The sequence below is a fragment of the Euwallacea similis genome, chromosome 3 (assembly GCF_039881205.1).
Source record: "Euwallacea similis isolate ESF13 chromosome 3, ESF131.1, whole genome shotgun sequence".
NCBI classification, from domain to species: domain Eukaryota; kingdom Metazoa; phylum Arthropoda; class Insecta; order Coleoptera; family Curculionidae; genus Euwallacea; species Euwallacea similis.
The window spans coordinates 1,476,954-1,503,957 of NC_089611.1; the positions used below are offsets into that span (position 1 = coordinate 1,476,954).

At 35.1% G+C, this 27,004-nt stretch overlaps 2 protein-coding genes across 2 annotated transcripts in view; both read left to right on the top strand.

Moving 5' to 3' along the window:
- The window catches only part of Nup44A (nuclear pore complex protein Nup44A), a 240,627-nt gene that overhangs the window by 122,652 nt on the left and 90,971 nt on the right, over positions 1-27,004 (top strand). The gene's annotated exons all lie outside the window — the stretch shown is intronic.
- Positions 19,606-20,091, top strand: LOC136419639 (protein GVQW3-like). Its single transcript, XM_066406131.1, has one exon. The coding sequence runs from the start codon at positions 19,606-19,608 to the stop codon at positions 20,089-20,091; it is 486 nt and encodes a 161-aa protein (XP_066262228.1).

The following is a 27,004-nucleotide window of genomic DNA, read 5'->3' on the forward strand; positions in this document are numbered from 1 at the left end:
AATTAGCTTAAACCATTTTAGATAGAGTAAAATACTGTTACGGTCAAGGTGCGACCGTCGCATGTAAAAGACAAGTGAAAAAGGGTTTATCGTGGGCACTCGATTGAGTGATTTATTATATCCTTTTATGTATGTCGAATATTGTAGTAGATTTGTTTCCAGGTTTATTTATGTTAATGTTTGCATGTTAGCAAGAAAATTGTGGAATCTTCTAGTCATAAGAATTTTAGCTATATGCGGAGACCTTTGTTAAGATTATAGGGCAGTTGCAGAAAGCAGCCGATTGCGATCGCAGCAACCGTTTTATAGTGAAAGAACTGCTGCTAGGACAACTTTATTGTCACACCCTGATTGACATGTGCAAGTTGTTCAGTTGTATAAAGATGGCGCCAAATAGAGCTTGTGAATTATACGATTATTTGTCTGTTATTAAAGAAAACGAATACAATTGTATAAACAAAAATATAGTAAGAAAAGGTACTGGGCGAAGAAATCTCTATTAAATAGACCATGTTTTGATTTGGAAAATAATCTATTGACAGAATTATTAAGCTGAGATGGAGATATTCAAAAATATACTCGGCTGCCCCATATAAAATTTTTAGAACTGCACGAAATAACCAGTACTATAAACTACACTGCTGGACAAAAAAATCCGGACAAGCTTATTATTTAAGTTTTCAAAGGAAAAAACATGAAATTGGATCGTAAAGTATTTTTAAAATAAAACAGAGCATTAGATCCAACATTCTTTAAAACATTCTTTAAAAAATAGAAGAACATCTCTGCTGGCGACAAGCTTCTCAGAGGAAGTTGGAACACGAATTTCGGCACGAACGGTGAGAAGAAGACTGACAAGAGCCGGATTGAAAGGTTTTAAGGCCAACAAAAAGCCTTGGTTATCTCAGGCTAATAAAGAAACTTGATTGAGATGGGCATTAGAACATCGTAGGTTTACAGAAGAAGATTGGTCTAATGTTATGTGGTTTGACGAATCTAATTTTGAGGTAAAGTTTGAATGATTGTTTTTTAATACTGTATAATCGGATAATTGTGACAAATATTTGTGTATTTGGCAAGTCGACGAATATGTAGATGAGGGTGTTTAAAGGCACATATTCGCGCAAAAGGTTATTTTCGGCAAATATAAATATTTCCCACTCGAAGTTGGTAAATGAACACAAATCAAAGGCACAAATATTTGCCAAACAAGCCCAGTCCTGTCTGATCCACATATTCGTGCGATTATTCAGTTTCATTTAGTGCATCGAAAGATGGAGTGGTTAAATGAAACGAGAGTGGAATTTTTAAGTCTTTATGATGATGAACCTGTAATTTGGAATGCATCTCATCCGCTTCACAAAAACAGGAACGAGGTCTTTGACGTTTGGAAGAGAATTCAACAAAAAATAGGCATAGTTCCGTCCCAAAACTTTAAAAAAATCTTTAATTCCGGCAGTGTCTTGCAAAGGTGAAACAAACTTCAAAAAGTAGTGCTGGTGCAGATAGCGCCTATAAAGCGATTTGGTTTTCTTACGAAAAGATAGCTACCTTCTAGACTATGCAGTACAGCTATATGAATTAAGCGACTGTAATAAGCGATATTAAAGCTAAAACAGTAGCGAAATAATGATTTATTAATGGATTATTAGCAAATTATAATTGGGTTAATTTGTTGAAATAATAAATAGTGCTTACATTGAACGTGAGTTTACTGGAACTATTCAAACTACCAAGACGCAATAATTTGTGTCAGATGTGGGATTCCAATGGCACATTTGAAATTTTGCGTTTTGAATTGTAAGTGATTATTTACCGAAAACAGGGTGTTTTTGCTAGCGACTAGAAGTCAACATAAACCGATATGGAGGGTCAATTTGCTAGCGCTTTTTCTACTTATACAAATGCAAAAACAAGCACGAGAGAAAAAAAAGATCAGAAGGCTTTCGAAGAAGAATTAATAGACCGTCTCGCAGCTAAAGAGCAACAACTATTCTAAGAATATTTTATCTTTTGACGATTTTTGAAAAGCCTCTTTGTTCCGGAGATATGGGGCGACAAAAACCAATAGCAACATTTTATTACTAAATATTATATGTTTTTAATATACAAGATCTGTTGAAAATTACTATCTCCAGCAAGGATCCAAGAATCTAATTTTCTCATTAACTGCCGAACTCTTTCAAAAACACAAGGGTCGTTTCTTATTGAGTTACATCCAGCAATGATCCGATTTTTCAAATGTTTCACATTTTCCATTGGAGTATTATAAACTAGTAACTTTGGACGCCCCTATAGGAAATAATCCAGGGGGTTTAATTCCGGGGATCGAGCAAGCCATAAGTGAAGTCTACCTCAATGACGATCGTTTTACCGATGAAGCGAATTTCTCAAGAAATGGATTAATCGAGGTGGATCTCATAATAACTAATTCCTTCAAGATAATCATTTTAAACAGTTCTTGTAGATTAAGAAGCTTTACATGTAATATTTAGTAATAAAATATTGCTATTGTCGAAAATTTTTCTCGATCTTCGGAACAAAGAAGCTTTTCAAAAATCATCAAAAGGCAAAATATTGTTAGAATAGTCCACGGAATAACCCCCTGAATTTTTGCTGTATGTTCAACGAATACCTTGTATAGTTATTTCCTTCGCGTAGAAAAAATTCTTTACTAGAGAAATTATATGAAAACTGAATTAAGGTGTTAAAAATTATGTTTTAAAATCAAAATTACTTTTTAATAACTATATACTGTTTGAAACACCATAAAACTATGATTATAAATTGGTTCATCTATCATTTAATTACACATGACATACAGTTGTAAATAAACTAAATTAGCTATTAATGCATTTGATGATAAGAGGTGTTTGTTGCAGAACTGTCATGATAACCTCCCATGAGGCCATTTTAGACTAAAGTAAACATATATCTGAGTGTTGCAAAAAGTAAATTATTTTTAATGTATACGATGATAAGAAGTATTGTTTGAATACTTAAATTACATCCCCCCATTATATCCATAGGAAGATATACTAAGCAAAATGAAGAACATTGTTATAGACCTTCAAAATTTTTATCTATACCCTGATAGTACTTCTACTTGTATCAAAACAGGTGGGGAATATGTACATATATACATACATAGAATATACAGTGCTTTCATTTCAAAATGAGCCATCTTAAATAATTATTAATTGTGAAAATTTACGGTTTTGAAAAAAAAACACGTCAATTTAGATATTGAGGGGGACATTTAAATTAAAATTTTAAATAGCTTTATGTCACACCCCTTCGCGCCCAGCCACCCTATCATAAGAATTTTAAATGGCATTACGTGTCAAGTGATTCCCTCCTATTAAAGGGCATTAAATTCTCTATTCAGACACCAAAAAAATTAAAATCGAATGAGTCGTTTTCCTTTATTACATTTTAAACGATACATTTACTATCAAACCTCTACATATTATATCATTAAATTAGGTTTTCAAAATGACCACCATTATTTGGCAAATATGTATTTAGTGGCGATGTTCGAATTCATCCCTCGTTTATATACGAACAATGAATACATTCGAAGAATGAAAGAGTTCTGCAGCCAGAGAAATGCCTTGGTAAACCACGGCTAAATGCAGGATATACTGTGAAAAAAGTATGGCAAAACACTACGGTGACCAATAGAAAGCAAGCAGTATTTAAAGGATGGTCCACAGGTATAAAACCTTCTTCATCCAGGCATTCCAGGCAAAGAGCAGAGGCTTATAATTACCCACATCGGAAGTGATACTGGATTTTTGGAAAATGGGGGCTTAGTTTTCACCTCAAAAACAACGGAAGATTACGACCAGGAAATTAATTCCACACGAGTTGAATAGTGGTTCCATTTTGTACTTTAACCCGTTGAGGCTAATTCGATAATTGTTATAGATAATGCACTGTATCATAGTAGCCGAAGTGAATGATTCCGCGCCATGTCCTGTCGGAAACATGAAATGACATAATGATTACGTGAAAAAGGAATTCCGTTTCATGGAAATGTAGTTAAAGCTGAACTTGTGGCCATAATAAGACAACATAAACCAAATTATATACGTTATGTTGTAGATGAGATGGCTTACACTCGCGGTATTACTGTTTTACGGTTACCACCTTACCACCGCGAACTATCCTGATTGAGTTAATTTGGGCTCAAGTGAAAAACTACGTGGCGCGTTATAACGTAACTTAGAAACTCGCGGATATTCAACGTTTATTCGACACTGCTTTAAAGGAAGTTACCCCTTTATCATGGCAAAATGTAACGAAACATGTGTTAAAAGAAGAGGAACGAATGTGAAACATGAATAATTTTATTGATAGGATAATAGAGCCCCTCATTATCCAAGCCAGCAATGATAATAGCAGTAATGATATTTCTAAATTTGATACCAGCGATTTATTGTGATTGGATTAGAATCACTATACAGGGTGTAACATTTAACTTGAGACGGCGCAACATCTCGAATAATAAGCGCTCTACGAAACAAATTTTTATTATGAAAGTTTAATTGTTCCGCGGGGGAAATGCATTGATGCTAAAATCAGTGCCCCTCCTTGTGGAGGGGATGGGAGGCAACTTTCATTTCTTAAATGGCACTCCCTATTTTTTATGGCAGATTCGAATTCTACGGCAAAAAACACGTAGAATTTGTCTGAATCATTTTTTCCGATTCACGATAGATGGCGCTATAATCAACTAAATTTAATTTTTACTTTAAAAAAATCTTATTCTCACGCGCTGTTGGGGATAAATGAAAATAAGACATTTTTATATGTTTACATTTTTGGTTTAAACGTATAAAAAGAAGAAATAACTTGAAGGAACAACTATAATAATTTTACTCACAAGGAAAGGGACCCAAGTGTCCCCCTCCGATTTTAATGAAATTTTGCACAGAAGTAGTTTAAACCTATCTAAGAATAATGATGTACATTTTACGTGCCATCTTCAAAGTTTAAGGGGTGAAAACTACCCCTAAAGTTTCGCCAATTTTTCGTTTTTTAACGATAACTTTTGATTCAGATGAGTTAGAACAACAAATAAAAAAGCAAAATGTTCCTTTTTTAATTCTTCATCGATCCTTCTAGATCCGGAAAAAATATCACTTTTAGTTTGTTTTTTTTTTTGAAAATTTAAATTGTTTTTCTCCCCGTTTTTGCATGCCTCGAGCTGTCTCATACAATTTTTTACCATTTTATAGAGAAAATATTTCTCAATAGAATGGTGTAAAGTAGAACTCGATACCATGTTTCTAACAAAAGTTATAATTGTTTAAGTAAAAGTGTGCACGCCATGTTCTATTGCTTATAACTTCAGAACCGCAGGTCGCAGAAGAAAATTTTTCATAATAAAAAAGGCGTAATTTAAATACGAATGATGTAATTATAATACATGTATCTCTGCCATATGTGGTATCACATAATCCGCATAAATAATATTATCCACTTTCATTCTGTAAAAACGTACACAGAAGTTAAAAAATGACTATTTCTAACAATCATCATTATTTAGTTACTAAACAAATAGAGTCTCAAGGAGGACATATTCCACTGATCCAAATCCTAAATTGCAAAATTTATAGTGGGGGCCATCACCCCTGATTATTTCAATTTTTTTTAATGGAAGTAAAAATCTTCTGTAGATCTGTTTCTTTGATTCATCTCTATTTAAAACAATAAAGAAAAATGAAAATGGGGATTAAAATTAATTAGATTTCATTCACTCTATTACCTTCATAAAATTAAAAATTATTTTAAATATACATATAATTTCAACAACATTTAATTTATAGAACATAAATTATGCATGTGACACTATGACATTGTGCATATAATGAATGCATCCATAATTCATCTTATAGTTATTTAATCTTATTTACTTTTCTTAACAATTGTGCATCATATCTAAATAATGGTAATAAATAATAATGCCCTGACGGTATATAAAAAGACATTCTTATACGAACCTGTGTTTAAAAGTAAACCTTCATATAGTGGTTACCAGCATTTTAGACTACGCAATGTTGATCAATCCAGTTAATATAGTAAATCTATTATTATTAACGTTCAGTGCACTAAATCTTCCAAGTACACCGGTAACAAAAAAGGAACAGGATATATTATAGCTAAAGAACTAGAAGGCATTATTAAACATGCTTGTAATGATGTATCTTCAGAATTTGAAACACAAGATACTCTTGATTTTGATGATCCGTTTGAAGCACATGAGCTGGAAATTATAGAAGACGAAGAAGAGATTCAAAGATATTATCTAGATGATAGCGATTTTAGTTCGGAAAGTGTTTGTACGAAAGACATCGAACCTTTAAGTTTCGATTATAAGAAAAGAGCTGTAAAATATTGGAAATCTGGAAAAAATGGTAATTTAAAAATATCTACAGTGCAGAAAAACTTTAGAAAGATACTATCCAGAAAGCAGTTGAAGCGCTGGGAGTATGCCATAAATCAAGGAGGAACTCACAGAGAAAAGTTTGCAAAAATATCGCAATTTACTTTAAATAATTTCATGGAAGCATTAGAGAAACGTTTGCCTATTCACGACATAGATATTCGTCGATGGGCTTTACAGGCAAATAGACATATTGGATTAGTTAATACTGCCTTTAAAGCTTCTGATCACTGGATGCAAAAATTTAAGCATCGTCATCGTATTGTTTCCAGAAAAATAATAAAATTTATAACCAAGAAGAACGTGAGAGAGCAACGTATAATAATGAAAAAAGCAAACGAATTTGTAGATGCTATTAAGAATGAAATGAATTCTTATGGATATGATAATATATATAACTCTGATCAAAGTGGCTTCAATTTAGAGTTACATGCAGGACGCACCTTATGCATTGAAGGAGAAAAGCATGTAGAAAACATTGTACAATCAAAAATGTCTACTACGCATAGTTATACAATTCAGCCATTCATTTCTGCTAGTGGAAAGCTTATGTCGCCTTTGTTAATAGTTTTATATGAACCCAGCAGTGGGTTTGGACCTCGAGTGAAGGAAAAATTATTTCGTCCAGAAAATGTCTACATTTTAGCATCCAAATCTGGAAAATTAACAAGTGAACATTTCAAAACATGGATGACAGAAGTATTTATACCAAACACAGGACAAAAATCACTTTTACTTTTAGATTCCTGGAATGGACAATGCCCTACTGTTTTGGAAGACATAGCTATTAATCATAATGAGATTAACGTACCTGAACCTAACCTGAACTAACCTGCTGGCACAACAGGAATAATACAGCCTCTAGATGTTTTTGGATTCCGAGTTTGGAAAAATTTTGTTAGGAAGTTTTCAGATTCAGTATTATTATATAACTATGATATAAATTTATACGAAAGAAATAATTTGATAAAATTACAGTCCCTCGTTCATAATCAATTGTCTTCGACGAGATTCACTAATCTTTTTAAATATTCATGGTTTAAAAGTGGATATATCGAAGAAAGGCCTGCCGAATTTGAAAACCCTGTAGAATACAGCTTTCACACAGTTTCTGCGAAATGTGATTTATGTGATCAAGTTGCAATATTTAAATGTTCTTGGTGTAAGAAAAATTTATGTTTTAAACATTTTTTCGACGAATATCATTACTGCAAAACATATAATCCATAGATACCAATAAAATATTCGACTACTTGTATATTTATCATATATGGAAAAATGCCCTACGCTGATTACTAACGCATAATACTTGTTAACTGTAGAAAATGTTAATCTAATTTCAACTGAAAATATAATTTTTATGGTATCATTCTTTAATGCTCATTAAATTACGCCTTTTTTATTATGAAAAATTTTCTTCTGCGACCTGCGGTTCTGAAGTTATAAGCAATAGAACATGGCGTGCACACTTTTACTTAAACAATTATAACTTTTGTTAGAAACATGGTATCGAGTTCTACTTTACACCATTCTATTGAGAAATATTTTCTCTATAAAATGGTAAAAAATTGTATGAGACAGCTCGAGGCATGCAAAAACGGGGAGAAAAACAAATTAAATTTTCAAAAAAAAAAACAAACTAAAAGTGATATTTTTTTCGGATCTAGAAGGATCGATGAAGAATTAAAAAAGGAACATTTTGCTTTTTTATTTGTTGTTCTAACTCATCTGAATCAAAAGTTATCGTTAAAAAACGAAAAATTGGCGAAACTTTAGGGGTAGTTTTCACCCCTTAAACTTTGAAGATGGCACGTAAAATGTACATCATTATTCTTAGATAGGTTTAAACTACTTCTGTGCAAAATTTCATTAAAATCGGAGGGGGACACTTGGGTCCCTTTCCTTGTCGGTTAGATTTATTTCGGTATTAATACCACATTAGAATGGAGTATTTGACTGTATAAGAGAAAATTGAAATGGTTTTTGTTTACGGAGAAGCTTGTAGGCGTCTTGATAATGTCGTCAATCTCTACGCTCAGCATTTTCCGGACAAATTGCGGTCACGAGCTTCTTTTGCTCGAGTTATCAAACAATTTTCTACTGAAGGGAGTATAAAATAGAAGAGCAAAACACGTGCAGCTACTGTTTGTGGAGCAGACAATCCAGTAGTGGTCCTAAGTGCTGTGGCTCATAATCCCCATGCAAGTACACGAGAAATATCACTGCAATTAGGTACTTCTCATAAGTGTGTGAAGAATACTGAGGATGCAAAAGTTTCATCCTTATGTAATGTACCCTTAGGCTACGCCTATGTACTCCACTATTTTAATAACATGCCCGGGATGGCCATATGCTGAGAACCCATTATCTTCCAATAAGGGTTATCCTGCATAAAGTAACTTTCACTCCTTTTTCCTTGTCAGGACAAAACTCTAAATACATCCACGTTTAGCCAAAATTTATGCAGCTGCAACACCCTCGTAAATTATCATTCTTGCCATTCTCTTTAAACGTTACGGTTTAAGGACTTAGAAAGTTACCAACTGTTGATTGCCGTGTTAATTGTCTTAAACCGGGGTACGCCGATGAGCAGTGATCCCCAGATTTAGTACCCTGAAGAAGGTACCCTGAAGCTTTATAGGGGCTCTTATAACTCGACGCTCCCGGAGTTCATCTTTACCTCATAACTCTTACTCATTCAAATTCAACTCTCTCTATTGAATTATCCCTTTAATGCCAATAACATTTTAGTTTTGTAAACGATTAAGGTGTGTGTGTGTGTCATAACTAGTGGAATCTGCCGAAAGTGTTCCCAAGTATAGGGCTCAATGGGAAAAGGCTATGAAATACGAGATAGATTTTTTTATTGATTAATGAAACATGGACATTAGTATCTAGACCAAAAGGCAAAAATATAGTTGAGTGCAAATGGATGTTTTCTCTGAAATTCGATGAACATGGAATTCCAATCAAACCTAAGGCTGGATTAGTTCCAAGAGGTTTTCCTTACAGACTGTAGTGAAACATTTGCTCCAGTAGCTAGAATCGCGAGTCTTTGATTCATATTAGCATTTGCAAATCAATTTCATTTATTGGCACATCATATGGATTTTAAGACAACTTTTTAAATGGAAAATTAAATGAAGAAATTTACATGAAAGTACCAGAGGGAATAGAAAGTAGTAAAGATCAAGTTTATAAATTGAATAAAGCTCTTTACGGTCTGAAACAACCAGCGTGATGCTGGTTTGACGTTTTTGAGCAAGTTCTCAAAGTGAAGGGATTTGTAAATTCACCGGTTGATCCATGTATATACGAGGTGTGGCTATTAAATACCGAGACTGACGCTGCTACAGAAGTACGCATGCGCTAAACGACAGCTGTTTAGCGTCAAGTTTTTCTTTCGAATACAGTGCCCCTCGCTTCTATATACAAATCCCGTATAGCTGTAGCCTTCGTTCGCATTACAGTTGTTTTTTTGTTTCGCCGGAAAAATTTTAAGTGTAACAAAAGAGCAATGAATTGTTGTGAAATTTCACATGAAACTTGGAAAAACCGCTACTGAAACTTATAATTTATTGAAAGAAGTGTATGACAATGAATGTTTATCGCGTGCACGTGTTTTGAATGGTCTCAGCGTTATCAAAGTGGCCAAAAAGACATTGAAGATGATTCACGCCCGGGTCGTCCTTCCACGTCAAAAACAGATGACAATATCGAAAAAATCGGTGATCTGGTTCGATCCGACTGTGGGTTAAGTACTCGTACAATTATTGAAACTGTAGGAATTGACAAAGAATCTGTACGGCAAATTTTACATAACAATTTTAATATGCAAAAAGTGTGTGCGAAAATGGTGCTTAAAATTCTCACGTTTGAACAATAAGAAGCTCGCAAAAATGTTTGTACTGACACTTCGAATGCCATTGAAAATAACCCAAATTTATTGGAAAGAATAACATGTGACGAATTGTAGTTTTTTACTTATAATCCTGAGACGAAACGCCAATCCATGCACTGAAAGAGCCCATCTTTATCGAAAGCTCAAGAAGCTCGAATGAGCAAATTAAAATTCAAAGCAATGATGATTGTTTTTTTTTCGATATTCATGGGATTACCTTTACTGGGTTTCTGAAGGTCAAACTATTAATTAATGTTATTACCTTTACGCTTTTGCTGAACCCCGTGAAAGAATAAGGAAAAAACGACCCGAATTGTGGAAGGACAACTCATGGGTTCTCCACCAAGACAATACGCCAGCTCATTCCGCATTGTCTGTCAAGAGTTTTCTAGCCAAGTACAGCATCCCAATATTAGGCCATCCGCCTTATTCTCCGGATTTTGCGCCGTGGGACTTCTATCTGTTTTCTAAGGTGAAATCTGCATTAAAAGATTTGAGTCCGTTGAAGCTGTGAAAGAGAAAGCGGCACGCGTCCTGAAGGAGCTGACAGAAGACTTCCAGCACTGTTTCAAACAATGTAAGATTCGCATGGTGCGTTGTAGGAGTAGAGGAGGGATGTATATTGAAGGTGATAATAAGTAAATATGTATGAATGATCAAAATGAGATGTTTTATGGCGTCAGTCTCGTTATTTAATAACCACACTTCGTATGTTTTAGATCGAAGAGACGTAGGTAAAAATATTTATGTAGTTCTACATGTCGATGATTTTGTACTAGGAACTGCGGATATCGAGACCATGAATAATTTAAAAATATATCTGATGCACAAATTCTCGACAGTTGACTTAAAAGAAATAAAATGATTTCTAGAAATTAGAATTAAAAGAGAAAATGATAAAATTACCTTAAATCAGAGCTCGTATATTAAAACTATTTTGAAAAAGTTTAAAATAGCGGACTGTAACCCCGTAAGCACTCCCCTTGAGAACAAATTAGATTATTCAGCCTTAAACTCGGACGAAGAAATAGATGCACCGTGTAAGAATGTGATAGGGTGCCTAATGTATCTGATGGTGTACACTTGACCCGATCTGGTACCGACAGGGTACCTATTTCGGTTATTAGGAAACTGCGTGATCTGTTGGAATACGAAAAGACAATTGTTAGTGGCAGCTTCCTCTACAGAAGCTAAATAGTATATGGCTTTCTTTGAAGTAGTGTGAGAAGTCTTGTAGTTGAAGTCACTAGCAGATAGTATCAAATTAATGGTGAAAGTCCCTATAGTTATCTATGAGGACAATAATAGCTGTATCAGCATAGCCAATAACCCAACCCATCACAAGAAAACAAAATACATCAATATAAAATATAACTTTTGCAAAGAACAGATTGAAAAAGGTTTAATCAAACTGGAACATGTCGGAACAGGTCGATAGCTACCTCACGCATTTACGAAGTCACTACCAGCACCAAAGTTTGTTGAGTTTAGAGGAAAAATGAACATGGACTGATGAGAAGGTGTTTTTATGTAGACTGTGTATTTTGTTTATAATGAGAATAGTTTATGCTCTGATTAGGTTTTACTGGGTTTCCCTAATCCAAGCAACAAAGGTTGGCCCTTTTGTATTTCGTTCCCAGAAGGTAGTCAGAGGGCACACTAAGTAGAAAATTGTTGTCGTACATGCGTATCTGATCTAAATTAACCTGAGTATAAACCTATATGTTCCATGTATACTTTTTTCAGTTTTTTTAAAAATTATTTTTGTTACGTTTATAATTAAATGGTATTTTTTTTACATGATTTGTAGTTCCTATTTCTACAGTATCTTTTTCGCTGCCATGCACAAGTTTTAGTGAGTGCAAACAAAAGGCAATTAGGCGATTGGTTAGTACGAGAGAGACAGGCTATCGTTTCTCTTTTCATTGTCACCGATAGGCTAACGTTGTTTACTCACAAGCAGTACGCCATAATTTAAGAATGGATTATATCACAAAAAAGGCTTATTTTCCAATTGATACGTTCTAAAAATACCATGTCTACCATGATATTTGTAGAGGTAAGGCTATATTAAAATTTATCACGAAATTTATTCTCAAAGAACGCATTCAAATTTGCATCTTCTATTTTGGGGGTAATTCCTTAGTGGGCGTTCGACGGTAATTTGCTTTAAAATTTCCTGATCGGCTTGCTCCTTCGGTGAGCATTATGAGGAACATTGTGGTAAATTAAAAAAAATATGGATGTGTGAATTCTTGTCACTGAGTGAAAATGAATCCACACAACCATAATCGAGAAAACTTTTATGAGGAAGAAAAATTGGACATTCGTCCTGCTGTTCAAGAAAATCTTCATAGTTCTATTGAAACCATAGCAAGTAGGGTTTACTCTTAAGCCGGACGCACACAGCAAGAGCAAAACAGTTTTAGTCAAAAATGTTTTTGACTAAACGTGTTTGACGTCGTATTTTTATGGGTTGACGTACACTGATCAGTCAGACGCTATAAGGCTCGTTTAGGCGCCTTTAGTCATAATCAGGCGCGTTTGACGTCGATCTTCCGGTTCTCGTTTTATGTAAAAAACATTTCCTTGCAGGCGAGCTTGTGCTACATCTATGTACATATGTACATCACCAATTTTTAGGCATATACCCGGCATGGCCAGATGTAGGTATTCATTATTTTGAAAAAATATGTGCTCCTGTACAATAAAAAATTCGTGGTTATTCTTTGTAATAACTCTTTTTAAAGCACAACCCTGTCCCATAAATTGGTATAACTAGAACATACACGAATAGAAGTTCCATCTCGCTATTCAACTTAAACGTCACGCTCTAAAAAGATAGATAATAAATTTACCGATAATTGTCTTTGTCTACTTATGTTAATATAGGCTGATACACATAGCCGTAATACGCCTAAGTGTATAGTATGTGCCCTTACCCCTTATCCATAGTTTTAGTACTTTCTTAGTCTTAGTAAGAAAAAAGAACTTTGCAAACTTACAAACTCTCTCTTGGTTGAATTGTCGCGTTGGCGTTCACTGAGTTCTTCATTTTTGTAGCCTATTTAAAGTTTAAATACTATTTAAACAATACAATAAATTGTTAAGTGAGTTAATTATTACAAGTTCCACTACAGTACTATTTGTACATGATGGAACTAGATGGAGAAAAATTAATAGTTTTAATTGAATTCAAGCCACCTTTATATAATTACCAACTCAAGGAACACCACAATCGAGATTTGACAGAAAAATTATGGGAGGCAGTTTCAAGGAATATAAAGGCAACAAGTAAGAACATTTTATACTCAAAAACATTACTAGTGTATGTATTTGTGCTTTTCTTTATTTCTAAAAAAATTTGTCCCGCCATGGAATAGAACCCTCTGGTGACTTGAAATAATTTACATATAAATTACGTATTGCTAACGCAGTATTTAATGTTCTTCTCCAACTATTCGTAAGCTGTTTTTGTAGCTTATTTCCCTCTCCTTCAATTGATAACAGCTCTTCATGAATATCGCTCAAGCTGTTTTTCCTTTCTCTTAGCATATTATGAAGCACACATGAAACTAATGTAATTAATTCGACTTTTTCTGGTGAAAGCAACATAGTGGTTTCGAAAATCTGGTAGAGAGAAATGTGGAAAAAAATGTTGCAGATTGCAAAACAAAGTGGAGCTCTTTAAGGAATTCCTGTTCCGGATAATTATGGGAAATGAAGAGCTCAGTAAGTGGGGCAACATGTTCGAAAAGAAAAAAATGGTATCTTTTTGATGCTATGTCACTCTTGAAAGATTTTGTGGTCTAGCATGAAAAAATGTCAGGCAATTATGATCACCTGTGAAAGGTCACCTTGTGAAGAGCAAACCGTAAATGATAGTCTGAATGAAATATTCCTGATTTCGATCAAAGCAATTCAGAGCAGTTCCCAATACCGACGCCCCATCCTTTCAAAAGATCGGAAAGGTTAAAGCAACCACGAATACAAAATGCAGTGAATCTAGTGGCTGGATCAATGATAGAATTTTTAAAATCGAAAACAGGCCTAAAAAAAGACGAAACATCTAATAGCAATTTAAATTTTTTCAAGTCTTATTCCCGACCTAACAAAATTATTGGATAAAAAACGTCAGCAGTTTAAGACGGAAGTCATGCTTTCCTTAAATCGATTATTAGATGATGAGGAACACTTATGACGTTCAACACTTTCATCTCCATCACAACCATCGCCATCAAGATCTATCGATGGCTATCAATTTCATCGATCTGATTGTGATTATAACACATCACTCAATAAGTCGCAGGCCTGATATATAGAGGGCACCCATATTGACAGACCCATATGATTTCTAGATGGTACTAATCTTCAAACGATACCTATCAAAATTTAATGTCGTTCCAAACATTAGTTTACAAGATACAGTGGTTTTAGTGAAGCAACTTTTGTTTTTTTAAAAACAATGAATGAAAAAGAATTTCGTGCGTTGATTAAACATTACTTTTTGATGGGAAAAAATACTGTTCAAGCAAAGCAATGGCTTGATGAGTGTTATTCGGACTCTGTTCTATGGATAACAACGGTTAAGAGGTGGTATGCTGACTTTAAACGCGATCGCATAGACATAAATGATGCTGAACGCTCAGGTCGCCCCAATTTGGCAGTTGTTCCAGAAAGCATAAAAAAGTCCATAAAATGGTTTTGGCCGATCGTAAATTGAAGTTACGTGAGATAGCAGAAGAGTTGAAGATATCAGAAGGCATTATTTTGCATGCACATTTGTCAATGAGAAAGTTGTGTTCCAAGTGGGTGCCGCGTTTCCTCACAGTCGATTAAAAACAACAACGCATCAATGATTCAGAGCGCTGTTTGGAGTTGTTTCGGCAAAATAAACAGGAGTTTTAGCGTCGCTACGTCACAATGGATGAAACATGGATCCATTACTATACACCTGAATCGAAAAGATCATCAGCTGAGTGGATAGCAGTCGGTGAAAGCCGTCCAAAGCGACCAAAAACTCAAACGTCAGCTGGCAAAGTTATGGCTTCCGTATTTTGGGATACGCATGGAATTTTGTTCATTGACTACCTTGAAAAGGGTAAAGTCATTAATAGTGAATATTACGTGGCGTTATTGGATCGACTGAAGAAAGAAATAAAGAAAAAACGTCCTCACATGCAAAAGAAAAAAAGTGCTGTTTTACCAGGATAATGCACCGTGTCACAAGTCGATGAAAACGATTGTTAAATTGAACGAATTGAGTTTCGAATTGCTTTTCCACCCACCGTATAGTCCAGATCTGGCCCCCAGTGACTACTGGCTGTTTGCAAACCTCAAAAGAATGCCCCAGGGAACGAGGTTTCGCTCAAATGATGTAGTGATTGTAGAAGTTGAAGCCTATTTTTCAAGCAAAGACAAATCGTTCTACGAAAAAGGTATAAAAAAATTAGAGGAGCGCTGGATTGAATGTATCACCCTTGAAGGAGACTATTTTGATAACTAAAGTAAAATTTTGCATAAAAATTGTTGTTTTATTAGTTAGGCCCGAGACTTATTGAATGATGTGTTATAATGCAAAGGGGTGGTCGGTTTGAGTACTTTATATCTATTTTTTATAATAGATGAATTTTCTTGTAGCTGCGGTTTTTAATATCAAAAATTTAATTTAGTAAGAAAGGGAATGTATGGGCGTAATTTGCGTCCTCCAAAATCACGTAGAACTACATCCATCCTTAGATTAAGGCGTACTGCTTGCGAGTCAACGACGTCAGCCGATCGTTGACGATGGAAGGGGAAACGGTAGCCTGTCTCCCTCGCACTTATCAATTGCCTAATTGCTTTTTGCTTGCTCTCACTAAAACTCCATGTGCATAGCAGCCAAAAAGGTACTGTATATTTTATTTTTGAATTAAAACGGCACCGTGTAAATTTTTTTGTTTCGATTTTATATAAAAGCTATAATATTTCATTGTTAGTAGAGTTGTTGTTTTCAACAATTAAAACAAAAAAATTAGAATTTACTAAACGACCAAGTAAGAACTAGTTTTATATCAATCATTTTTAGTGAAAACTAGTTTTAACCAAACGTGTTCCGTAAAAACTAGTGATTACTAACATTTCCTAGGTTAAAACTGGATTTAACTACCCTTCTTAGGAAATTTTAGTTTTGATTGAAATCGGGTTTTGGCGGAAACGTATACAGTATATTTCACGACACTAGCGATATGAAGAAGTGTATGCTTCCGCGCATCTCCATTTATAGTATACAAAAAACAAGATAAACATATTGGAGATCAGATGTCGTACTGCACGAGCACTGGAATGTTGTCGGCTTGTTTTATTTAAAAAAATTTAATACATGTCATTGTCGACATAGTACTAGCAACTTTTTTGAACTTATAGAATTATATTTTCTTCACTTGTTATCGAAACTTTGGAATAATTTTATCTTCCGCGGATTGTTAGAATAGCGAATAAAAATATAATAAAATGCAAATTTTTACAATTGAACAAAAAGTCTTCATGATTAAACAACTTTATTCAGGACAATCCTTAGAAGAGTCGCTCGTTTTTTAAGAAATTTTGATAATCGATCCGTTCCTTGTGTTGATACAGTGCATCGTGTCATTCGAAATTTCGAGACGATTGGATGCATTTCGCACCTGCATCATAAACGCCCTCTACAAGACAACAATGAAAGGGAAGAATAGGAAATTATGAGTTGTGCCAGTGTTGAGGAAAATCCTGATCAGTCCCGTAAGGAAATAGCTGATCAATTAGATGTGTCACGTGCAATTGTCCACAAAGTTTTCCGAAAAAACGGATATAATTCATAGAAAGTGTATAAAACGAATGAAATTTTTCCTGAAGACCTAGAGAAACGGCTGGTTTTTTATGAAACAATAATGAAAAGAGCGAATAATGATGAAAATTTCACCAAAAACATCCTTTTTACGGATGAATAGACCTTTCCATTATTGGGTCACGTTAATCCAGCCGTCACTCGTTACTGGTTAAGGGCGAATTTGCACGAATTCGTACAATGCATGAACCCAATATCCTCAAAAACTTAATGTCTGCGAGGGTATTTTAGGTGATCATGTAATTGGTCCGTTTTTCATTGAACAACATATTTTGAACGGATTGAAATACCTCAACCTACTCCAGATATAAATTATTCCGTCAATCCAGCAAGAGGAGATGTGTATGGTTTCAGCAAAATGGTTATTCTACCCACAATGCCGCTCTTGTTAGAGAAAGTCTTGAAGGACATTTTAGAAACAAAGTGATAAGTAGATGAGGCAATATTTTGTTGCCAGTAAAATCCTCTGATTTAATTCCTGCAGATTTTTATCATATGGGGTTATGTTAAATCTACAATTTACAGATTTGAGGGTGTTAGGGCTAATAATTTAAAAGAGTTGCAAATTGATATTCGGAATTGCATGCAAACTATTACCCCAGAAAGACTTGTAAACATGCGGCGGAATTTTTATGACCAGCTTGGTTACTGTTCTGCACAAGAAGGGGGCCGATTTGAACATTTAATTTAGTTTTAGTTTTTATTTTACTTTTCATTGATTAAATATTTATTTTTTTGTTTATTTCTAAAATTTTATTTCGTTTCATGTTTAAGAGTTGTATTTACTTTATTTAATTTTGAAAAGAAAAATTATTTGAATTAGTTTTGATAGCAAACTTTAAATAACAATCAAGCAACCTGGCTATTTAAAAGCAAGCCGGCAATATTAAAAAGCTCATGCAGTACGATAGCTGATCTCCACTGTTTGTTTACTTCGTTTTTTGTATACTATAAATGGAAGCATACACTCCTGCATATTGCTAGTGTCGTGAAATATACTGTATATACAGTGGTGGCCATAGAAATAGGACCACTACCAGTTAAACTTCAAAAATGGAAAAAAGGCTATTGAAAGTCATTCTACCTTGTTTCAACTAGGGCCCCAAATTTCTACAATGTTGGTAATTGGATGTGTCAACAAAAACCAGGAAATTTACCTGATACTAGAATTGTACTTTCCTTGTTTCGTGCAGACGGTCAAAGCTAAGGTGGCTATAATAATAGGACCAGTGTATTAAGAACTTGTTATTTTTTTAATAATTTTTATAATTCTCTATTCAATAGGATAACAATTGAAAGGTAGGTCTAATTAACCACTTTGAAGCATTTTAATGCATTTTAATAATTTATAAACAAACAGATGGGGCATGAAAATCACTGTTCTTTAGCCGAAAGAGTTAAAATACGAACATTCAGAGATGAAGGCAATTCCCTTCGCGAAATTTCTCGGAAACTAGGAAGATCGAAAAACCTTGACAATAAATGCTTTCAAATACAAGGAAAAAAAGGAAAATCGCGGTCGTAGAAGGAAAACAATGGTTCTGACTGACCGCCAAATAAAGTGAGAAACCCAAAAAATCTCTATGAGCTCCAAACAACTTCAAAAAAAGCTGAAATTGGAAATAAGTTCCACAACTATCAGAAGACGATTACAAGAAGTTCATTTACGTGATTGAAAGGTACCATTGCTGTTGAAATCAAACAAATTAAAAAGAATAAAATTTGCGAAGAATCATCTTCGATTTGAAAACGAAGATGACAACATGAAAATATGGCAAAATGTTCTTTTTTCAGACGAAACAAAAATTAATTTGTTTGGTTCGGATGGCTGACTGTACGTGAGGCGGCTAGCAAAACAGGAATTGCTTCCAAAACACATTTTAAAAAACCATTAAACATGGAGGTGGCAATACAAAATTGTGGGGCTGCTTCTCTTGGTTTGGTGTTCGTCCCATTTATTGGATAAAAGAGATCCTGAACCAAGAAGAATACCTTAAAATAATGAAATATGTTATGTTACCGTATGCTTCGGAAGAAATCCCATTAATTTGGAAATATCAACAGGATAATGATCCGAAACATACGGCGAGGCGAATTGAACAATTTTTTCACGATTAATCAATTCCGGTTATGCCATGGCCTTCACAATCGCCCGATCTAAACCCAGTTGAAAATCTTTGTGGACACCTTAAAGTTGCCGTGAGGGGTCATCAGATCAATAACAAAGAACCACAGTCCAACGGGAATGGGGAGCAATTCCTGTTGAGCTCTGCCAGCGCTTACTAAGATCAATACCTAAAAGATCAAAGACAATGATTGCCCAAAAGGGGGAAGCAACCAAATACGAGGGTGTATCAAATATAAATGGAACTATTTTTTTCTTTAATTATGGAGTGGTCCGTGACCTTAAAGGAGTTGCTGCGCAGATGGCCTGTACTGTTAGGAAGAGGGGATAACCAACCGCAATTTGCTCGTTTGCTTTTAGTAAGCAAGGAAGCCATGAGCGAGTCAGAAGTGCATATTTCCGTGGAACAACGGATTATAATTAAATTTTTGGTAAAGGAGGGGGTGAATCCAATTGAAATTTTGCAACGATTACAGGCATATTTCGAGGATAACACCCTGTTAAAAACCCATGTGTTTGCATGGCTTAAAGAATTTTCTGGAGGGCGTGAAAAGGTCGAGAATGAGACCCACCCTCACCGCCAAAGGACAAGTGTAACTGATGCCAATATTGAGGCTGTTAGAAATCTTATGGAGAAAAATCAGCGCATAACTCTCTGGGAAATCGTTGAGGAACTGAATATTAGTTATGAAAGTGTCCACCGAATCGTAACGGATGATTTGAAAACGCGCAAAGTGTGCGCTAGATGAATTTCCCACCTGTTATTGGAGGATCGCAAGCAACATCGACTGGAAAATGCCGCAGCGACTCCTCAATCGATTCCAGCAAAAAGATGAAGCCTTTTTGAATAGAATCGTCACCTGTAACAAAACTTGGGTACACTACCACACGTCCGAGTCGAAACAGGCGAGTATGGAGTGGAAAAGAAGCGGCAAGAGGGGACCGGTGAAGGCAAAGACGCGCTTGTCAGCCGGAAAGGTAATGGCAACAATTTTTTTTGATCAGCAGTGTGCTTTCCACGTTGATTTTCTTCATGATCGACACACGATTAATGCGCAATATTATTGTGGGTTACTGGATGCAGCGAACTTGTTATTCCGAAGAAAAAAGAAGAGGCAATCGGTCAGAAGTGTCAATCTATAGCATGACAATGCCGGGTCTCATACGGCCAGTACCACAAGGCAAAAATTGGATGCATTAGGCTGGGAAACGCTGGAATATTCGCTATACAGTCCCGACTTGTCTCCTTGTGACTTCCATCTTTTTAGATCTCTCATAGAAGCGCTTGGGGGCTAACGTTTCGACGACAACGATGTGGTGGATGCATTTGTGCTCCAATGGCTACAGGAACGTCCGAAGAGTTTCTATGATAACGTAATAAAAAAGCTTCGAATCCGATGGGAAAAATGCATTTCTAGGGTGGGAGGCTATGTAGAAAAGTAACATATGTTTTTTAGTTTAATTAAATAAAGTCGGAATTTGTCACAAAACGAATTCTATTTATATTTGATACACCCTTGTATTAGGCGTTAGGCAATATTCGGTTGCTAATTTTGTTCCTTTTTTTTGATAATCTTTCAACAATCCTATTTGTATGACCGCATATTTATTTTGTTTTCATTGTTTCTATTAAAGAATTTTATTTATTTTTCGTTAAATTATTATATGTTTTTGTAGATTATTTTCTTTGTTATTAAATGTGTTCTCATTTTTTATCTCGTTATTAATAGAAATAAAAAATTTAAATTTTTGAAGTGTCCTATTTCTATGGCCACCGCTGTACATGTATGTGGTTAATGTGGTTCTGATTTGGACCATTCAGCAACATTTCGAACCACTGCTATCGCATCCGTACTTATCTCCGACTTATTTTTTGTAGGCCCTACCGTGATGATTTATTTGTTCACCTTATAGTACAGTAGTGGAAAGCAATAGTATAGTAGTGGAAAGCAGTAGTACAGTAGTAGAGTAATGGAAAAATGTAAAGCAACTTTTAAAAAAATAATATAATTAGAGCTTAGTTATTAGTACTGATTTAAATATAGATTTATTATACCGTATGTACAAATACATTAAGGATAAAAAGTTATCAACATTTATTTTATTGCGGGTTTTTATACTGCTTATACTTTTTTGAGGTGAAAAAAAGTAGAATAAATTGTTACACGAGGAGAGATACGAGGGTGATTCAAATATAAACGGTAATTTTGTTGGTCTTCTCAGCAAGCAGTCTTAAACTGGATGGCGCCATGTGGTATTGAAGGTCGATCTGTTAGGGAAAGGCAACCAGCTGATTAGCTACTCTGTTCCGTTCTGTCCTCAGTACAGCCATGAGTGAGCAGGAAGTTCTTTCGTCCGTCGCACAACGGATTATTATATAATTTAAACCAAGGAAGGGGCTAAGCCCTCGGATATTTTAACGTGTTTGAAGGCACAGTTTGGGAACGGTATACTGTCTGAGAACCGAGTGTTTATTTGGGCCAGGGAATTTGAGGGCGACCGAAAAAGAGTAGAAAATACAAGCCAAGATCAACGCCCTAGGTCAAGCCTCACATAGGATAACTTGCATGTTATTCGAGAGCTTTTCAAAGGCGATCGCCGGTTGACTGTAGGGGAAATTGTATCGAAGACGGGTGTCAGTGTTGACAGTATTTATACGATCATCTACGAATATCTTGGATTTAGACAAATTAGCGCTCGATAGGTTCCTATGTTGTTAACCAAAATTCAAAAACAAGGGAGGCTAGAAATCTCCGAGAGATTTCTGAATCGATTCCGGCAAAAAGAGGAGAATTTTTTGAGATGCATCATCACATGGAATGTGACATGGGTTCACCATTACACTCCGGAACCTAAAATGGCGAAGAAAGGATGCAGCCTGGTCAATAAAAACCAAAACTTGTATCTTAGTTTTTTTAGACTATCGAGGAGTTTTACTCATTGATTTTCTTCACGATCGGCGAACGGTGAGCGCGGCTTCCTGTTGCCAGCTGTTAGAGTCAACAAAAGCCGTCTACCGTCAGAAAAGACGAGGTATGTCGATGAGAAACGTCATCGTTCTCCATGACAATGCTAGGCCTCACACCGCGGTCTTAACAAGGGACAAGTTAGAGCAAATGCACTGGGTAACCTTCGACCACCCTCTCTATAGTCCAGATTTGTCACCCTGCGTCTATTTTTGGTTTGCGCCCATGAAAGAATCGCTTGGAGGTGAACGATTTTAAAACAATTATGCCGTCGAGGAGCATGTGCGCGAGTAATTGACGACGCGCCCTCAATCTTTTTACGAACAAGGAATGTTTAAGTTTACAAACCGTTGGCAAAAGTGTGTAGAACTGAAAGGAGGCTATATAGAGAAAAATTAAACGTCTTATTTCTGCATACTATTGATAAATAAATGTGTAAACAAAAATTACCGTTTATATTTGAATATAACTCGTATGTAGATTTAACATATATTTGATTATACACATGTATAGTCATTTCAATTGTGAAATTGTGCTGGTCAAAATGTCTAGAGGAAAACATTTTTGTGTTGATATAAAAAATGTATTGTTTATTTATACATATGCGAGTACTTAAAAGCAAAGTAATATTGCAAAAACATTTAATTTGAATCAATCCATTGTTTCTTGAATTATTCAACAATATCGTGTATTTAGGAACACTTTGGTAAAAAAAAAGTACAAGACCCAGAAAAACAAATCGCTACTAAGACAAACAAATTTTAAAAATTGCCAAGAGCAAACCCTTTCTTGGACCCAATAAGATAAAGTGGCGTATTTCTAAAGACGTTAGAATTGAAGTAACTTATAGAAATGCGAGAAGTAGATTATTAGAAGCTAAGTTATTCGGCAGAAGATGGGCTAAAAACATCTTCTATCAAAGAAAAATAGACGTGCCCGTCTAAATTTTGTACAATTGAACAGATTGATCATGATTCGAAAAAAGGGATTTGGAGTGATGAATCAAAGTTTCGTGTCTTGAATAATAATAGCATGGCATATGTAAGATGGTCCAAAAAATGAACAACTTAACTCTAAGTATACATGTCCAACAGTCAAGTACGGAGGTGGATCAGTTATGGCCTGGGGCTGTTTTTCGGCCCATCGTGTTGGTCCACTTTACAAAATAGAAGGCCACATGAACAGGTTTCAATACAAAGAAATCTTGGAGAGCCAAATGCTGCCATACGCTGATAAGACTATATCTTTAAGTTATATTTTCTAACAAAATAATGACCCGAAATACACATTTAGGTACGACAAGGCATGGTTTAAAAAAGAAAATGTAAGTATTTTGGAATGGCTTTCATTATTTCGTAATCTCAATTGAATTGGGAATCTCTGGGAAATCTTAGGTCAGAAAATTAGAGAACAAATTTTTCGTAAGAATAAAGAATCGTTCAAGACTTTGAAAACAGCATAGTCTAACATGGATGCGGTCTTTATTACAAAATTAATAAGGTCAATGCCAAAGCGATATTAAGATATAGTTAAAAATCTGAAAACTGCCTCATCTACAAGATGTTAGAGCAATAACTTCCGTAAATGTAACCGATGATTAAGAACATCATTTTGAACAAAAAAGTTCCGTACAGTAGGGGTCGGAAACCTAAGTTAGAAAAAAATGTTAAAGTTGTAACCGAAAAGCTATGAGAAGTTTTAAAATTTTAATAGAATATTGAAGGCATACTTGAGAGATGTTGATTGTTTGCCGTGTAACAAAAAAAGTTATAATTATTCAACAATAATATTGATAAAAGCAACTAATAACTAATAATAAAACTTACGCGGTAAAAGTAAACTTAAGCAGCAACGCTGCACTGAACATCACCGAGATAAAGAACTTTATTTTTGTTATGATTATTTTTTGCAATTTCTTAATGCCCGATAACTGATAAAACCTGACCATTTAAAGAGTCGCCCAAGTTAACTTTGCGGATGAGGCGATAAAGTATTGACAGTGCAGTAAACAAGTAGGACTAGTACCTTAATAACATCTGAGTTATGTAGCCACCTACGTTATTCTGTAGTCCTCTACATTTAATCTCATCTTATCTGACATATTATCCGGCGCGAAGACGCCTGGCCCTATGGACAAATGGAGCCCATTAGGGCCCAGAGAGAAGGGACAAGATAAAACCGCCCTTACTTTTCATTTTTGCTATGAACTGTATGTCATTCCAGACTTTTAATATTTTAGTGTGATCTCATTCTTCATTCGAATGCTTCCTCTGTCATTACACGCAACACCTCACCTGCAAAGTTAATTTGGGAGAGCTGTACGTGAATTAATTCCGACTTATGAACAGTACCTACATGAAAATGTTTTCTTTACGCGAGTATCATGACATGCTTTTGATTTATGGAGAGGCGTTACAAAATTCCGAAGAAGCTAGAAGTATTTGCGCTAATCGTTATCCAGAAAGCAAAACTTTCAGTTCGACAAACATTTGTGCAAGTTTCACAAAGGCTTCTGGATACAAATAGTGTTATTCCTACAATTCAAGGACAAGGTCGACAGAGAGAAGTTGACTTTTAAGTCGAAGACCAAATTTTCAAAATTGTTGAAGAGGATTAAACGAGGAATACCCGGAGTATTGTTCGCCATGTAGGTGTTTCTAATTGGACTGTTCATAGAACGCTAAAGGAGCAATTGCTCTATCCTTTTCATGTACAAATAGTTCAAGCACTTTTACCTACTGATTTTGCACCGAGGCAACAATTTTGTAAATATTGTACTTAGCAATAAAAAAAATCGTTTAGTATTTTATCAACTGACAAAGCTTGTTTCACAAGAAATGGAATTTGGGTTTTCACAATTTTCATATCTGGGCAGATGAAAATCCTCACGCAATTTTTGAAAAAAAAAGTTCAATAAATTTGTGGGCAGGAAGCTTATTGGGCATTTTGTTTTACCTCCACAGTTAAACGGATTATTTAAGAGTTTTAACCGTTGATTTTCTATACTTGTAAGAGAATGTGCCTGTTCAAATACGTGCCATAATGTGGTGGAGTTCCTACACACATAAGTCATCCAGTTGTCGAACACTTAAGTAATAACTTTCAAAATAGATGGTTATGAATAAATACTCCTAATCATTGACTTGCCAGATCTCAAAATCTTAATCTTTTGAATTTTTTCTTTTGGGGTTTCGTGAAAAATTTGGTCTACGCCGCTGAAGTAAGGGATGAAAACCAGTTACGACAACGTATTTTCGCTGCCACCGATCATATTAGGAATATGCCAGGAATTTTTCGTCGTGTACAGGAACATTGGTTAAAACCCTGTCGTGCATGCATGGACTCAAATGGCGGACATTTCGAATATTTAATGTAGTAAAAACAATAATAAATTTGTGTTTTTGATTGTGATGTGAGTGGTGTAAAATGTTTAACGTAACATGTTATGCTAATTAGTAATGACAACAATAATTTAAAACTAAGTAGCTTTTCAAAATAATAAAATAAGAATCACAATGTTTGAATTTTGATTGTGAAACCTATCAGACTCAAAAAACCTGTGCAAAAATGTATACCTAGTTCATGCGGCTGTTTAGGTAGGTATCGAAATGAAATAAACACGATGCGACGTTACCAATTCTCAAAAGAAGTTTTTTTTTGTTTTCCGGGGAAATTCTTGTCACTTTTAGACTGCATCAGTTTTATAAGCAGAAAAAACTTTTACTAAATTTTATCAGCTTAATAATGAAGCAAACATGGATATAGAAACAACAATTGATCACCAGCTAGACCAAGTCAGAGATTTAGACGCCGCAATTTCTAAGCCCAGACTCCATTCATCAGTTAAGAGAGAAAAGACTGTCAAAAAGATTACCGTTACTACGGAAAACAAACCCAAGACTGCTACTTTTTAATCCATCCTAACACCTTACCTTCTGGCACCACTTTTGTAGTGTGCCAGGTTGGAATAACAATACGCGAGCCAAAAATATAACACTTTATTAACTTCTTGATAATGCAAGAGCGGAAACGAGAAGCAAAGATTCTTTGGTGTAAATTTAAATGTCTGAGAAGACGTGTTGAGAACGTTTCTACTAATTCTGATTTTTCTTTGTAGACCTCCTCTATATATATGTATATGATACATACAGTGTGGAAGTTTTAGATGGAACAGTCCATATAACTAAGATGCATATGTTCCACATCTTAGTTCCATCCAAAACTTCCACGTTGTGTGTGATTCAATGCTTTCATTTGAAAGGTCTTAGTCCATCCAACATTAAAACGGAATTAGATTCTACTCTGGGGGAATCTGGTCTTTCATTGGCAACTGTAAAATATTAGATGGCAGAGTTTAAACGCGATCGTATGAGATGCCAAGACGAAGTCCGCAGTGGTCGACCCAATGGACCACTCCAGAAATTGTGGTGAAAAACCACAAAACTGTACTGGAAGGTCATCGGTTAAAATTGCGCGAGTTAGCAGACATGATAGGCATTTCAAAAAGTATTGTACATCACATTTTGACTGAACAATCGGATATGAGAAAGCTGTGCGCAAGATGGGTGCCGCAATTCCTCACAATTGAACAAAAACCCCGCCGTGAGGATATTTCAAGGGAGTGTTTGGCAAAATTTCGCAACAATAAATCCGAGTTTTTACGTCGATTCATAACCATGGATGAAACATAGGTTCT